A 17054-nucleotide genomic window follows, 5' to 3' on the forward strand; every position below is an offset into this window, starting at 1 on the left:
CATGGAAGTTATCGGAAATTTGATATCGCGACATATGAAGAAAATATCGTCACAAGCGATGCGATATTTTTTCCGTATCGTGATATCGGCAATATATCATCTCAAATATCGTAATGATATATCACTGACCAGATATATATCACAAAAATATTGTGACGATATATTGCTGACACGATATATATCGTCAAAATATCATGATGATATATTGTCTAGTTCATATTGTCTGGACAATACATCGCCCAACACTAGTTACAACAAGCCACAGCTGCCAAATTCCCTCCGAGTGGGTCATTCAAGATCAAGTGTCCTGTCACTGCCGTTATCTGCAATGCTAGACCAGAGACTAACACTAAAACTTCCCAAGTGATTCCCAAACTGTTCTCACGATCCTGGGCTAACACACAAACTTCGTAAATTGGAACATATATCTTGCCTGCACAAAAGGCTAAAACATTCAAGGCTATGTGTAAACTTGTAGCATTCACAACCTACAACAAATGGACATATGATCAGGAACATGTATCTACATAATATACCATCTGTATTTGCCTTAATGGGGTAGCCTATATTTTTTCTCCATAGTGCATTATAAATTTTACAAAATTGTCCAATAAAAATGTATCAGTGGAAAATGTGGATCTATAGTATAAGGTAAGAAGAGGTGTCAAACAGAAAGTACACTTGCTGTTGATGTTGTACAGCACTACCATGTATACAGGGTGCTCAAAAGTAATAGCACAAACTCACACAGGTGAAAGTACACGATACTAGAAGCAAAAAGGTCTTAGTAAACATGGGTCAGCAAACGAGCCACTTTCGAGATAATTGCGAATGTGTGATTACAAGCTGCCACAGACTTCATTGTTTGTAAACGTCATCCTACTTGGTAAAATGCTAATAATGTGTGGGTAGAAATGTTGTTTTGTAACCAAAGAACAAACCTCAGACATCACAAGGAGTACAAAATGTGTTTACAAAATGCAATCAATGACGGCTTGTAACCACACATTCGCACACATCATTAGCATTTTACCAACTAGGACGATGTTAACAAACAATGAAGTCAGTGGCGGCTTGTAATCACACATTCGTGATTATCTCGAAAACTGCTCATTTGCAGACCCATGTTTATTGAGACTCTTTTGCTTCTATTATCGTGTATTTTCACCTGAGTCAGTTTGCACTATTGCTTATGAGACACCCTGTATACGAAAAGAGATATGAGAACAGAATACACAATACAATCGGAACAGTGTTATTTTACATTCACACATGCACGTGCGCACACGCACACACACACACACACACACAAATTAACATCATACAATAGGCTAAATTCTTGAGTACGGTTCCACAAACATGTATACTACGAATTTATATTACATATGAATATCTTCCTTGCCTATCACAATCACATTTCACAACAACAATGATGTCAGCCAAAAAAGTTATAGGAGCATGTATGTGGCATTTCTGCTAGAGGAAATGCTAAAGAAAAAGCTTCTTTTGGAAACACAGCCAATTCAAGTGGGAGAAAACACAACAACAAAAAAAAATTCCTATTTCCAATAAAAAGTTATCTCAATTGAATTGATTTAATTTACTTCACATTTCTGCCATTTTTGGCTAATCGCAAAGATGAGGATGAATGGTGATAAGATGAAATGGACGGTCACGTACATATATGACCCCACAGAGTATTATACTGGCCGAGAGTCCAGATGATAGAGCCTTGGTAGTCTGCAAAATTCCGTTCAGGGTGTACTACGAGGGAGGGTGGTTGACGGGTGCTTTCGAAAAGCACCAAGAAAAGATAAATTTCCAGGGTATATTAAACACCTTTGAAGAAGTTCATGCCTTGAGGAGAAACCCTTACCAGAAACGTTTCCATATTTATTAAATCTGTCTTCCAGGTCTTGCTTCGATACATCTCCATGTGGAATGTTTCCCACAAAAATCCGGGACTTTGCTGTTGCTGGGTCTGACATAAACATTCTTTCAGCATATGGATCGTTGTCATTCCCAAAGGGATCCTGATACATCTTGAATAATTTACTATCAAGGTGTACTGGTAATGTCTGGAACAAATAAAAATATGTTACAAAATAATCTATCACACATTCATATTCAAGCTTGGCTAGACCTTTGGACGACACCAGAGCATCTATTATTGAATTTTCCTCTCCTTTTAAAAAAAATGCTATGATATTCCAAATTACTTGATTAGAATTCCTTCTAGAGCACTCCATCTTTTGTGTGGTTTTCTTTCACATATCTAGAAATTAGAGTTTCGAGACCTCCCAGCCCGTGGATCACCCCTGAGATTCTGCAGCTGATGTCCCGTAGGGATGCAGCTTACAGGCGGTATAAGTCCACACTCAAAGCAAACCTGCAATCAGTACAAGATTATTTCGAAGAATACCGCATTCTTCGGAATCGGTGCACGCAGGAAATACGAAAGAGAAAGTTTTGCTTTGCAGGACAACTATTAAACTACAGATCGCAGCCGAAATCGCTGTGGAATAAACTTAAAATGTTCGGCGTTGGGAAAAAATATGATAGTAATGAAATTGTTGGCATCTCCACAGAAGAACTAAATGACCACTTCCAAAACGTAACAGGTATAAATCCTGAAATTAAGAAACGTACAATCGACTCCATAAGTGTTCATAAAAGCAACAACAACAATAGTTTCGATTTCTCTTTTATAACGCATGAAAAGATCCAAACTACAATTAATAAAATCAAATCCAATGCAACCGGAGCAGACGAAATTTCTATTAACATGTTAAAGTATATTGCTACCCACATCTCACCCGCAATTGCAGATATTTTCAACACATCCCTGTACACTGGCACATTCCCAAGCATTTGGAAACTCGCTCACATACGCCCCCTGGCTAAAAATCACCAACCCAGTAAGCGCTGAAGATTTTCGACCGATCAGTATTCTCCCAACTTTGTCAAAAGTATTTGAAAACATCGTTCACGAGCAAATTTTTAACTATGTGCAATCGAAAAAATTGTTAAACCCCTTCCAGTCCGGTTTCCGCCCATATCACAGCACCAGCACAGCGCTCATTAAAGTGGTGGATGATGTAAGGTCGGCGATGGATAAGAGATATTTGACAATGCTAGTTCTCCTCGATTACAGCAAAGCCTTCCAAACCGTAGACCACGATATCCTACTGGCGAAATTGTCATCTTATTTCAACTTTTCCCAACCCGCTGTTGACTGGGCTCGCTCATATTTAGCAGCCAGACAGCAATGCACATTCGTTTCTGACAATAAGTCGTCGTGGCTGCCGACGAATTGCAGTGTACCCCAAGGTAGCGTCCTGTCTCCGCTGCTGTTCTCCATGTACGTAAATGATATATCTGGAAACTTTCAATCGACAAATTACCATCTGTACGCTGATGACGTCCAATGTTATTTGTCGTTCCCTAAAACAAGCATCAATATGGCCATCAAAGCCCTAAACGATGATATTATGAACGTCTGCAAGTGGTCTCAGGCAAACGGTCTGCGAGTAAATGCTGAGAAAACGAAATGTATTTTAATTGGCTCACGTCAGCTCATTTCCACAACAGAGAAGTCTTCCATCCCTGACATTCTTGTCGAAGGAAACCCCATTTCGTTGTCGCTTTCGGTGAAAGACCTGGGAGTCGTTGTGGACGAAAACCTCACTTGGAGTGACCATGTGAAGGCCATATGTAAAAAATCCTACGCAGCATTACACTCGCTGTACCGCCTTAAAAACATTTTACCACAAGAAGTAAAAAAAACACTCGTGGAGTCGTTAGTTCTGTCTCAAATAGACTACTGTGACTTGACATATATTGACCTCAACGGTGAACTAGCAAGACGTCTACAGCGAATACAAAATGCATGTGTGCGCTACATTTATAATATCAAATATTTTGACCACCTGACCCCGGCTTTCAAGGACCTAGGCTGGTTCGACCTTTCCACTCGCCGCCGCTTCCACGCTCTGACAGCGCTCTACAAAATAGTAAACTCACGAGAGCCCTCCTACCTACTCTCTCGATTTCAACCCCTAAGTGCAGCACACACCTTTGCCACCCGTTCGAGAGACAACTCTCTGCTGGCCATACCCTCCCACAAGACAACGTTTTATGGACATTCCTTAACGGTCACTGCTACCAGAGCGTGGAATGACCTCCCCAATGACATAAGAAACTCTTCTTCTCTCGGCCAATTCAAATCAAAATTAACAAATCATCTTCTGGAGTCAACTTACCAGAACTGAAAACAGGAAAATAAAATTAAACCTTCTTGTAAACTGGTAGGACCAACACCCACCGACTTTTTCTGTAATTTGACTATGTTTGTTGCGTGTGTGTTTATGTTTTACGTGTATTTTCTTTTTTTTACTTAGTGTGTATGTATTTTTGTCTTTATTTTTTATGTTTTTTGCGTCTTTCTGTTTTATTTTTCTTGTGTTTTTCTTTTTTGATATCTTAATGTTCTTAGTTTTTATAGATTTCATTTCTTGGTATCTTAATAATAACATACAGTTAGCTATCAAAATCAATTTATAAGATGTAATGTAGAGATGGTTAAGTGGAAGAAAAGGCTTGTGCCTTAACTTCGCCATCCAAAACAAGGAATAAATAAATAAATAAATAAATAAATAAATAGTTTAATAAGCTCAGGTAACCACATAAACTATTTATAACGTCTAGGCAACAGCAAAAGCCCACATGAACACTCACGTATAAATGCTCTAGGAAGGAATTCTAAGCATAGCTATATATTTTGGAATATCATAGTGATTTCTTTAGAGAAGAAAATTCGAAAACAGCTGCCCTGTTGCCCGAAATGTCCAGCCAAGCCTTAAACCATGTACCTGTAGATAACCACTGTAGTATTGATTTTGATGCTGGAAAGTAATGGCCAAGGTTGTTGATCAGAATAATTACAAGAACTGTATAAACAAGGTAACCAAAAAAGTTCTTGTAGTTTTTCATCGTCAGAAACAAAAAGGTATGTAGCAAATGTCACACATCGTTAATTCTCAAAGTAATCCCCATTGGCATCCAGCACCTTTTGCCAACATGTCTCCAGCTGTGCAATGCCCTGGCAATAAAACTCTGTGGTCTTGGATGTAAAAAAGTCCACGAGTGCTTGCTGCAAGTCTGCCTCATTTGCTGTCCAGGGAATGGAGAATGTGATAATCTGTTGGAGCAAGGTCCGGGAAGTACCGTGGATGACACAGTGTCTCCCAGCCAGGTCGCCATTTGGTATTCCTGGCCATCCGTGCCACATGCAGCCTGCATTGTCATGAAGAAGCAGTACACACTTGCGATTAGCCAAAGCTGGCTCCTTCTGTTTCAGTTCCTCTTGCGCACATTCCAACTGCTGTGAGTAGAGGTCCCCAGTGATAGTTTGGCTCATTGGTAGCAGCTTATGGTGCACCACTTGGTGACTAGTCCACAATACAAAGCATGATCTTACATGGGTGTAAAGGTGGTCTTGTGGTGTGAGGCACAGGGTCCCGTGTTGACAACCTATGTCTGGCACGCTTGGGAGTGTCATACAGGACCCACTTTCCATTACTGGTGAGCATTTGACCGAATATGGGTGTGTTGCGGTTCCAAGGAAGCAAAACTGGCTGTTTCATCGGAAACCAATTCCTAGCGGTGTGTTCATTCACAGCATTATCCCCAAAGGCTTGACGTATTCGGAGATTTGATTCTGCTGCGGACAAGCCCACCTTAAAGTCAAAGCAGACAACCCCGAACGAGCTGCTTCAACACTTCCATTTCTCTTCGCCCCTGTATTTGGCTATGGCTGCTATGAATGTGCAATGTTCCTGTATTGGACAAGGCCAATGTCCCCACTCCCACCTTGACCACTTTTCCGACACATGGCACACATTTTCCTCTCATGGAGCACTTCTTCCCATGCGACGTTAAAAACGGCAACAACTTTTTTGGTCTGATATGTATAAACATCAGTTGGATAGCTTGATCTGCATATGGCTTGAATAAAATACAGGATGTAAATTCTGGAAAAATTTCATGTCTCATACTACTTGACCAAATACCTCTGTAATTTTGGTGCCCAGAGTGGAAACAAAACATCAGGATCTTACAGCAGTGCAATCTTCACAGAATATTTCAATGTTAGGTTTTTTATTTACCTAATCAACAGTAACACTTTCGTATAGCGGAGATGGATTTCTTACTTTTTACAAAAGAAAGTACTTACGCAAATCATTTTCTTTAGCGTTGTTGAAGTTCGGGAATGTAGTTTTGATCCATTTTAATGCGAAAATCTCTCTCAGACACGCTATTACTGCTGCTGCCATTTGCTTTCTGCACGAGAGCACAATGTTCCGTGTGTTAGATGACGTAAAACCCGTAGTCAGTGTTTCAAACCACGCAGTGTTTTCACTATAAGATGACGTGTTTAGTATTTTTAATTTTTTAAACTATGCTTGCCTAACCTAACCTTGCGGGAAATGGTTTGTGGGGCTAACGTGAATGGTTTGCGAGGTATTAACATACTTTCAAATCTGTATTCAAAGTACGTATTTTTTTTGTAAACAAGGTTGTAACACTGCATTCACACTCCACAAAACACTGGCACAACGTGCGATGAATGGGTACGCTATCACCATATTGTGTGTGGAAATAAGGAAGAACAGTAAGTACTCGTTAATGTAAGAAATACACATTATTTTCGTTACAAATTCATTATTTCACCTAAAGAAATATTCCGCAATGCAGAATAGTACGTTAGCAATGTAAAAAAGTGTGAAATAAATGATATATAGGTGTCTCGCCTATACGAAAGTAGTACCCTAAATTACATGCGATAGGGACTTAAGACATTTCTACACAACAGTCTTCTAAAATGTGGCCTATTGTCAGTCTGTGGAACAGGGAGCGCTGAAATGCCTAATCTTGGCTTCCGACTAATAATGGGACTTTGAGTGAGTTGAGTGCTTCGCGTGGTGCGAGGGGGCATTAGAAAGTTAATTTCCTGGAGAAGCCGATCGTTTCTAATGTGGCCACTGGCTATTTAATGCAGGAATATATGGTCTGCTAGTTTTTCTCTCTCTGGTGAGGAATGAGCTTAGGCAGTAGCTGGTTCGATACCAGGAATTCAACAAAACCTGAGAAAATTCGAAATCGAGGGAAGATGGCTGTATCATGGACTTAAATTAATCATATCAAGAAAATAATATGTCAATACTTAAATTCTGCCATGCTTCACAGAATGAAATGACAGGAGATAATTTATTCTCGTTCCTAACCCATTTCTCTCCACAGGAAATTGTTAAATGTTACAGAAATACACCGACTTTACTCCTTTACAATTCAATTCATGATTCATCTATATATCTACTATTATCTGCAATGAGCAATTTTAATTTGATTTCGGTAACTGAATAATATTTTGTCTTGGATAAACAAGTTTCGAAAACACACCATTTATAATTTAATGTCGACCATCGAATTTGTTCAATTAGTCAATTGCTATATACTACCCATAACAACAAGAAAATTGACACTTCGCTATACATATAAATCTATGATAACTTTAGCATTAACTTACATTTGTAGCCCTTCTTGAAATGTTTTATTTTTAAGAAATATTCAGCGTGTCTTTGCCGGTATCTCACTACATGCACAGCTACTATTCTTAGCCTATAATAACTTGTTATGTATATTCTGATTGGTTCACCACTGATCGCCAACCAATCATAGCTTCTTTTAGAAAACTTCCCATTTATAAGCAAGAGCACCAGTTATATACTCAAAATTAATCAAATTCGTTCGCCTCTGGTGAAAGTACTATGGGATGGCAAACAGATTTCAAAATGTATTTCATTTTCCTCTAATTCACCTAATACGTTGATATATCATCACTTTTTTTTTGTTTCTTCGTATTTACTTTGAACTTTCAATTTGAAATGTCTATTTGAATCAATGAAAATAGAGATATTTCACTTCACGATCTGGCTTCTTTGTAACTCTTAAAATGTCGCTAGAGCAGACAGCATGTGAAGGTAAGACCGCTTTTGTAAATGGAAATCGCTGAATGTGCAATTTTCTTATTGTGAATGCAAATATATTAACCCATATTGAGTTGAGTAAAAGGAAAATTATGCTTTCCATAGGCAAACAAAAGGGAATAATGCCAGTTGAAACTTGGTATTGTCATGTTTATAAAAAAAAAATGGTATGGCATTTTCGTAATTTTTGTTTGCCGAATGCATGTCCGTCGTCGTATAATGTGTTGTTGTTAACAATCTCTTGATACAAATAAATATGTTGAAGTTATTTTAAGCAACACTTTCTGTAATGTCCGTCTACTACAGGTAGTAAGTATCTGTGCTGAAAATGTGTTTCCCTCCCCTTAGTATAAGGACGAGAACGTCTTGAAAGTAGCTATAGATAAAAAAAAAAACTTTTTTTCACAAGGATCACATAAAATGGTAGTTATCCGGGTAACACTTTACTATACCAGAGACGGATTTCTTCAAATTTACAGGAGAAAGTACTTACGCAAATCATTTTCTGTAGCGTTGTGGATGTTCGGGAATGTAGTTTTGATCCATTTTAATGCGAATGCATGTGGTTTTCTACGAAAATCTCTTTCCGACGTGCTATTGCAGCTGCCGCTATTTGCTTTCTGCACGAGAGCACAATACGCTCTTGTATTGTCCGTATATGCTAAATTGAACGAAAGGAGTGCTAATGGAACCTAACCTAACCTAGTAGGCATACCTCGTCCCCGTGATTGTTCGTGGGGCTATCGTGAATTTTTGGGCTACTCGTGGATGGTTTGTGGGAAATAAGGGAGCGAATTTACAATATAGAGAAAGTCTCCAATTTTGTTAATTTTCGGTATACTAACTAATTTTGACCTCCTAATCACGAATCTGTTGAAAAAAACCGGGGGTCACGTCTGAAAATTTGAAAAAAAGCCGATTGATTTTTTTATATATATAGGTGTATATGCATAGTTTTACGAACAAAAATGTAATCTCCTGTCATTGTGTCCAACCACGCCGTTGTTTTACAAGAAAATGATTTATGATGTTCAATTCTAGTATGATCCTTATTTTTTCGATGAATTTAGGGGTGAAATGAGTGCTAATGGAACCTAACCTAACCTCGTGTGAATGGTTCGTGGGGCTACCCGTGGATGGTTTTTGGGGCTAACGTCAATGGTTTGTGGGGCAACCCGTGGATAGTTTTTGGGGCTAACATCAATGGTTTGTGGGGCTACCTGTGGATGGTTTTTGGCGCTAGCGAACAATTTTTCATCAAAATGTACAATTTCCAGACGTGACCCCCGGTTTTTTACAACAGATTCATGATTAGGAGGCCAAAATTAGATAGTATACCGAAAATTAACGAAATTGGAGACTTTCTCTATATTGTAAATTCTTACCGAAATAAGGAACAACAGTAAGTACTAGTTAATGTAAGAAATATACATTATTTTCGTTAGAAATTCATTATTTCACCTAAAGAAATGTTCCACAATGCAGAATAGTACGTTAGCAATGTAAAAAATTGCGAAATAAATCATTGATAGGTGTCTCCGGTATAGTAAAGTAGTACCCTTATCCGATAAGGCCTGAACACCTCTCACTCATTTATTTCCTTAATTTTAGCATTGATACTTACCTATTCTGCATTGCAGAAGATTCTTTAAGGTGTAGTTATGCCTTTTTCCATAAAATAGTGTCAACTTTTCATATTATGAGCCATTATTTGTCTTCCTTGTTTTGCTTGGGTAACAGACAGTATGGCACTCGTCATGGATCATCGCGCGTTGTGCTTGTGTTTTGTCAATTTGGAGTGGGGTATACAGTGTTTCAACCTTCTTAATCGAAAAATACCTACTTTCGTGTTCATTATGTCATCACAAACCATTGACGGATAGCCCCCAAAACCATTCACGATAGCCCCGCGGACCATTTCCGTCAAGGTTGGGTTGGGTTAGGTAAGCATAGTTAAAAAAAAATTTCGTAAAAAAAAAAGGGCACGTTTGGAAACACTGGCAAGACCGTGTGACTTTCGACGCTCGCGCCATCTGCACGTACATAATGGAAACAACGGCCTAATGTTACAGAAGATGCAAGTTCCTTACGTAACAAGTGATTATTTCTTGTTCTGCAGCATTCTATGGTGAAGTTTTCAGTTTCTGCGAAAGAAGATACCTCCCAAGAACTTCGACAATGCTACAGAAACTGATTTCAGTAAGTAGTTTCTCCTGTAAATTTGAAGAAATCTGTTCGGGCGATATCGGATAGTTACCAAAATTAGTTCACGGGTTAAGCTCCAAATGTTTATGTGTATATATATATTTCATCATGCTACGAATGCAATTTTTAGATGGTTTGATTTCCGTTTCTGTCTATTAACACATACTGCAGAGTTTTAGCGATCACTTAATATTTTGTTCAATATATATGCTATCGTGGTTAGGTTAGGCAGGTTAGGTTTGGTTCCCTTAGCATTAAAATAAAGTCCCTAAATGCATTCTACTAAGGTTCCGATTTACTTCCACATTCATTCCCACACTCCTACGATATTTACTGTCGCTTGTCGACGGAGAATATCTTGTCCATGAGAATTGCAGAAGGTAATTTTAAAGTTGTTTTTTCAACATAAATAACTTTTTTCGAGTCCAAACAGCGGTCATTACTTTAAGGAAGGTTCAAATTTCGTGTGACAATGATTTCCAAAATTCTACGATAATTAGTCTTTGTGCTAGGAGAAATCATAAAACAATGGGAACCGTTACCGAAATATTATGTGGTTCGGAGTTGCAGTATATTCATTGCACAAACAAACTGGTGAAGTCACTAAATTCTTCTTGTAAAGGTGAGCTGCGGTGATAGTGTGATTTAACCTGCAGCGCATTATAGTTGTGAGGGAACTCCAGGAGAGTTGAATCTGTTTAAACCAACATTAGTTTGGAATTATTTCTTGTATAGAATAGTAGGCCTTACCGCGTTGAGTGCCAGTATTTGTCCACAAGCTTTGCCAGTCAGTAAATAGTATTTTTTTAGTGTGTTATTCCAAAACTACGGAAAGAAACTGAACTCCAAATGTTAACTAGTTGTTTCTAACACAAAAATAAAAATATTCTTATGTAATTTTTATTGCATTGTCTTTGGGATTCAAATGTTCCTAAGGGAAGAGTAGGATGTCTCACAAATGTTATTTTTAACTAATTAACAACGACAGTTTTAGTAAAACTATAATGATAATGAGGATAACAAACATGTCTTAAAACATACAAGAATTACACTTAGATTTTTTTTTTTGTTTCAACCATTTCATTTAACATGTAGATAGTTTTCAGAAAAAAAATAACAAATCTGAGAGGGTTGATCACGTTATCTGTTACACCTTGAGAGAATTCTGAATATAATAATTACGGTTAGAATATAATGAGAGGTGAACGATTGTCCCCTTCAGAGATTTTATTTTTCTTTGAGATATCTGCTCCATATATAATGTAATATAAATTTTTTCAAGTTGAAGAAATCCATGTAGTATTATATGGATGTGAAACTTGGTCCCTTACATTGAAAGAGGAACATAAATTGAGAGTATTTGAAAATAAGATCCTTAGGAAAATCTTTGGACCTAAAAGGGATGAGGAAACAGGTGAGTGGAGAAGGTTACATAATTTAGAACTACATAATTTGTATTCATGTCCAGATATTATTAGAATAATTAAATCAAGAAGACTTAGGTGGGCATTCCATGTGGCACGAATGGGAGAGGAAAGAGGAGTTTACAGGATTCTTGTTGGGAAACCTGATGGTAAGAGACCTGTAGGAAGGCCAAGACGAAGATGGAGGGACAACGTTGAGATGGACCTAAGGGAAATCGGTAGGGATGGAAAAGAGTATATAGAACTTGCTCAAGATAGGGAAAGATGGAAGGCTTGTGTTGCTGCAGCCATGAACCTTCGGGTTTAAAAAGGCTCGGGAGTTAGTTAGAAGAAATCCATAAATGAAGATGTTTTTTGTGAAAGTTTACCCAAATAAAGGATATCTCTCATATCTAGGATTTATTTTAATTATTTTCATAAAAATAGCATTGCATGCAAATACATGCAAAAGTCACATCAAACCTGACAAGCTCAACCTAAAAAAATGGATTAATTTAAAAAATGCATGGTAAAGGTACATGCCTTGAAGTTGTATTATTTCCTGCTACAATAAGGAACCTACCAAACTTTTCACATGTTGGCATGTTTTACAATTTATTTCCACTTGTCTACAATATGATGTAAATTGATATATTCCTGTGTACCATATGCCTGATGGAGGTGGGAGTAGGTACAGTCCAAATTATCCTATCTGTACATAAAATGAACTTCAGAAACTCGAACTCCTGGTTCTGGGCCACTAACACCTGGAACTGTCCAAAATCTCACAACTTCCAATGTTTCAAGATAACCTGATACTTTTGTGGCAACATTCATTAGTAAAACTTTCACATATGATACACAAATGAATACAATGTCTTGTGAGGGTTCAGAAGGTGACTGGAATGTTCCACCTTCTTCTGAACACATTCCCCCTACAGAAACACAAATTATGGGGGATTGATATATCATGAACCATGAACACAACTGTTAATGTTCCGAATTATTTGATCTCGTATTTATTTCATTGTGTTTTGGTTTCTAAACTGAATTTAGTACATCACAGTAAGTAAGAATTATGATTATTAACTCAAAATTATTAGCATAGGGTTCAAAACATAATATGGTAAGGAATTTCTGGTTGCAAATTTAAGGAATATTAGCAGCCATTACATGAGCTGTAAAACCCAAGTTTTATTTTCCTGTAGTTTACGGTTATTACAAGCATAAGAAGACATTCATTGCAGAAGAACACTGGAATAAATTAAATAATGAAAATGGTAACATAAATCCAGTATGGAGTTTTCTTTTTCACAAATGAAGTAAGCCACCATCTTTAAAATTTAATGTAACAGAAAACATCAAGAGACTTTGTGAAAACAATGATGAATTTGAATTACCTGATGATATTTGGGATTCATAATTTAAAAATAAAAAAAATCTGAAATAAAAATAAAACAGACTGTAACATTGACAACATCCATTATATAATGGATTCTTTTTGTTTAAAAAATTACTAACCATTGTTATAACTGTATCTTTAGTCAAAATGAAAATAAATGTCTGATGAAAGGAGCGTGTGTTCTCCTGAAACGTCACAAAGAAAAACTGTTTTCTTATGCTTCTAATAACCGTAAACTACAGGAAAATAATTCTACAATGCAAGCAATGCGTACATACAAGAAAAGCTATTAAACCCAAGTTTGCTTTGTTAATACATTGCTTGCTTACTAATGTTGATTAGTAACACACACATACAGGTTTCCTTGAATTTGCAATCAACTTGTTATTGTTATTTGCATGAACTGCACACCTAATGAAATGTGATTAGGGATATGTATTTATAAGGTGGTGTAACACTTGTAGAGAGAGAGGGTAACAGTGCTTTTTTATGCTTCCAATCTATTGTGTTTTGATTTAGTGCATGTTTTGTTCTAAATTAGTCATGGTGTTTGAGCATGGGTTCATAGCATAAAGTGTCCTTTCTGTTAGCATGTTTAAGTTTGGTTTCCACTTTGCTAAAACTTTCATTTCTGCACATTGGACACTGCAATTCTGTAGCATATACTACCCATTGCTCTATACCTTGCATTTGATAAGAGACTGGACTCTTACGAATTTCGCACATGTCTTGTCTCCCTGATATCTACTTGTTTCATACTGCTTATGAAGTAAATTAAAGCTTCACTGAATCTACTATGTTTTCTCTTTGGGATTCAAATGTCCCCGGGGGAAGAGTAGGATCAATTTCATTATTTTTGTCTAACATGTTGATTTTCCTACATGTCCAGTGGCATCCATTTGTATTACCGTGCAAATTATCCATCATCCTTTTTCATGCACTTTATTTGATCCAATAAGAGCTTCAAGAATTAAAAAAAACAACTTAAAACAAGCTGTTGACAACTTCTGCACCAGCATAAATAAAAATCTATTGCTTAAAAGCACATAGGATGTAGGAGAATAACTAATGATAATAGTCATGGACAATTTTACGGTGATACTCATGGATCCCACTGTACCAAACATTGGCTTTGACTCTGTATGTTGGATGATTGTAGCAAGATGGACAACAAGAAATTTAGTCCCAAAGAGTTATCACTAGAAACCGGATTTTAAAGGGAGAAATTTTACTGTAAAAAGGGAAACCCTAATGGTGCAGTGATAGCATCATTGCCTTCTAATCAAGGGATCCCGGGTTTGATACCCAGTGGAGGCACATAGTGGTCGGATTCCACTTTAAACTGTAGGTCCAGTCCCAATTAGCCTTACTGTGCATAAAGTGGGCTTAAACCACCAACTCAAACAAACTCAAAAAAGGGGAAATTATTGCCAGAAAAAGGACTATAGTTAATTTTTGCACTCCACTAAGAATATTATTTTAAATGAAAGCTCAATATATACCATCCATATATAAAAAGTGATACATTAAATTTCATATGAAGTAAAGTAAAGAAAGCAAGAAATTTAATGTATCCCTTTTTATACATGGATGGTATATATTGTGCTTTCATTTAAAATAATATTCTTAGTGGAGTGCAAAAATAAACTATAGTTCTTTTTCATTTCCTTTTTTGAAGGTAAAGTATAAAGTTAGAACTATTCTAAAATACTTCACAATAACAGTCTAAATCTAGCAGATAAGTACACTTTCAAATCAACAGGCATGCCACTTACAATGCGTTTGTTATGGCTTAAGCCCATGTCTCATTGTTGCAACAATCGCTGCAACATTCTCCCAACACTCATGGAGAGAAGGTAAGGTAGAAGGTGCTTGTTCTTTCTTTCCTCTACGCTGCACCAAATAGACAATTGGTGAATGTTTAGGGAAAATACAGTCCTACAAAATATTTGATATCTTGTTAATAAATGTACCAAAGAAGATGTTTTTTAAACAAGAAAGAAGAAGGGAATTAGGCTGAAAAACTAGTCAATAAAGGGACTAGAAAGGGAAATGTTTTTAAAAATGGAAGGTCAAAACCATGTAATCTTGTTGGTGGAAGATAATTATCAACTCTGTTCTTATTTATTCCATGTTGAAAAATTTAAAAAAGGGAATTCCCTTTAAAATCTCGTTTCTAGTTATCACTGATGTATTTCTGTCCATTGCCATCAGTATAGACTTCTATGTGGATCGAATCCTGTGAACATGTAGAACCATATATGAAAGAAACGTACTGCCTATTTTATGCAGAACAACTTTTTTCATCTCGTGAACATGAGTATATTGGTGGTTGCATGGGATAGAAACTGTCGCAGACAACATGTGATGTGTGCGGTAAATTGGTATGTTCTCTTCCATTTAGTTGCTGGCTTCCACACACCATGCTACAATACCAGGGATCTTGGATTCGAGTCCCAGCCAGGGCATTGTTGTTCTTGGTGATTGTCCTTCATCAATTTCATCCTCATCTTAGCAATTAGCCAAAACTGGCAGGAAAATGAAGTAAAATAAACCAAATCAATCAATCTTCCATTTGGTTACAACTTTGCATTTGTCCCCTTTTTATTTCCATGTGAAAATTTTACCAATCGTAAATCTGCCTACTATATGTTTACTTGAGTAGCTTAGATCAGTCAAGTTTGGTGCTCTTAGCAGTATAATTATGCTCCTACATGGTTACAGTGATACTATTTGTATGTTTTGAGTTTGATAGGATTGTTGGGACTGTTGACCCACTGTAACCCCTCGAGGGTTATGTTGCAATTTTTTTAATCAACAGTTTTCGATGTTTTAGGTAAAATAAAATTGGTTCCAGTGCATGGAAATCACAAATAACAAAGATATTTTATACCAAAGTATGTCCCACATAAGTAGAAACTTGTCATTTCAGAGTACTTTTGCCTCTTTTTATTAGTAAAGAACCGTTTATATGCACACTAAAATAGTGAGAGAACATGTCAAAAATAACTATCAGTTCCAGACCTAACTATACTAACCTAACGATGTAAAATTATAGCTGCTGTTGTGGAATGTTGTGGTGGGTGCTATATTCACGTGTGTGAAGCCTTTGGGAATATGAGTGACAGTTCACTCACCCACATGTCATTGTTCTTAGTGCAATATGAAACCTGCAGGTATGTTTTATTAAGCAGGTAATAGGCCTTACCATTTTTTTTATATTTTAGTAGTGAATTATAACTTAAAGCAGATAATAATCTCAAAAAAAATATTTTCTTCATGTAATCTCTTCAGTCAGCATTTTTTCTATAATGTACAATCAGATAAGATATTTTGCAAGAAATTATTCAAAATTTGTAACAAATGCACTGTTATGGTAGTTTTAAAACTGATACAGTTATGTTGACATCTAGTCAGGTAACTATTTTTATCACAGAGCACAAGTATTTCAAGTCTATTCTATAAATTTTACTCATGAAAAGTAGGTAGGAATTTTTTAAATATGTATTTTTTTCTGGTATTGAAGTTTTTGTTTTTAAGAGAGAAAAAATTGTGGTTTATACAACTAAAGAGGTGGACAGAGAAGTCTCTTGTAGAAACTAATTTGTAAATCGTTCTAGTTTGGACAATTATAAAAGTTTAAGGGGAAAACGCACCTCTGTATGGCCTCTTCTACTTCTTTCAATATTTTGTTTCAATTTGTAAAACCTTTGAAGGATACCCAGTGGAGGAACATAGTGGTTCGGATCCCAGTTTAAACAATAGGTCCAATCCCGATTAGCCTTACTGTGCATAAAGTGGACTTAAGGCGAGGAGGGACAATTTCCCCTTGGTCTTTCTCGCTGGGGCAGCTGCTGATCACTGTTGCCAACTTTGCTCTTTTGGAGCCAAATCTGGCTCTTTCGTGCACTCGTTTGACTGTGAACTGTGGCACCCACCCCCTGCCCCACTATGATGCCACCACTGGCTCCGGCCCAAAAATACCAACTTTTGCCA

At 36.9% G+C, this 17054-nt stretch overlaps 2 protein-coding genes across 3 annotated transcripts in view; one reads left to right on the forward strand and one right to left on the reverse strand.

The window, feature by feature from the left end:
• The window catches only part of LOC145993689 (nuclear receptor coactivator 5-like), a 58638-nt gene extending 50942 nt beyond the window's left edge, over window positions 1-7696 (reverse strand). The window contains exons 1-2 of the mRNA XM_083129460.1: window positions 7589-7696; window positions 1877-2078 (exon numbers count right to left, since the gene is read on the reverse strand). Of these exons, the coding sequence (XP_082985586.1) occupies window positions 1877-2042 (166 nt within the window). The 5' untranslated portion in view covers window positions 2043-2078; window positions 7589-7696. The remainder of the gene's footprint in view (window positions 1-1876; window positions 2079-7588) is intronic.
• Window positions 7697-7800: 104 nt separating this feature from the next.
• The window catches only part of Cnep1r2 (CTD nuclear envelope phosphatase 1 regulatory subunit 2), a 30772-nt gene continuing 21518 nt past the window's right edge, over window positions 7801-17054 (forward strand). For both annotated transcript variants that reach the window (XM_083129461.1, XM_083129462.1), the window contains exon 1: window positions 7801-8042. Coding sequence is in view for 1 of the 2 variants with exons in the window: in XM_083129462.1 (XP_082985588.1) it covers window positions 8015-8042 (28 nt within the window). In the remaining variant the exon portion in view is untranslated. The remainder of the gene's footprint in view (window positions 8043-17054) is intronic.

This window comes from Lepisma saccharinum, chromosome 1 (assembly GCF_977018435.1).
Source record: "Lepisma saccharinum chromosome 1, izLepSacc3.1, whole genome shotgun sequence".
NCBI classification, from domain to species: Eukaryota; Metazoa; Arthropoda; class Insecta; order Zygentoma; family Lepismatidae; genus Lepisma; species Lepisma saccharinum.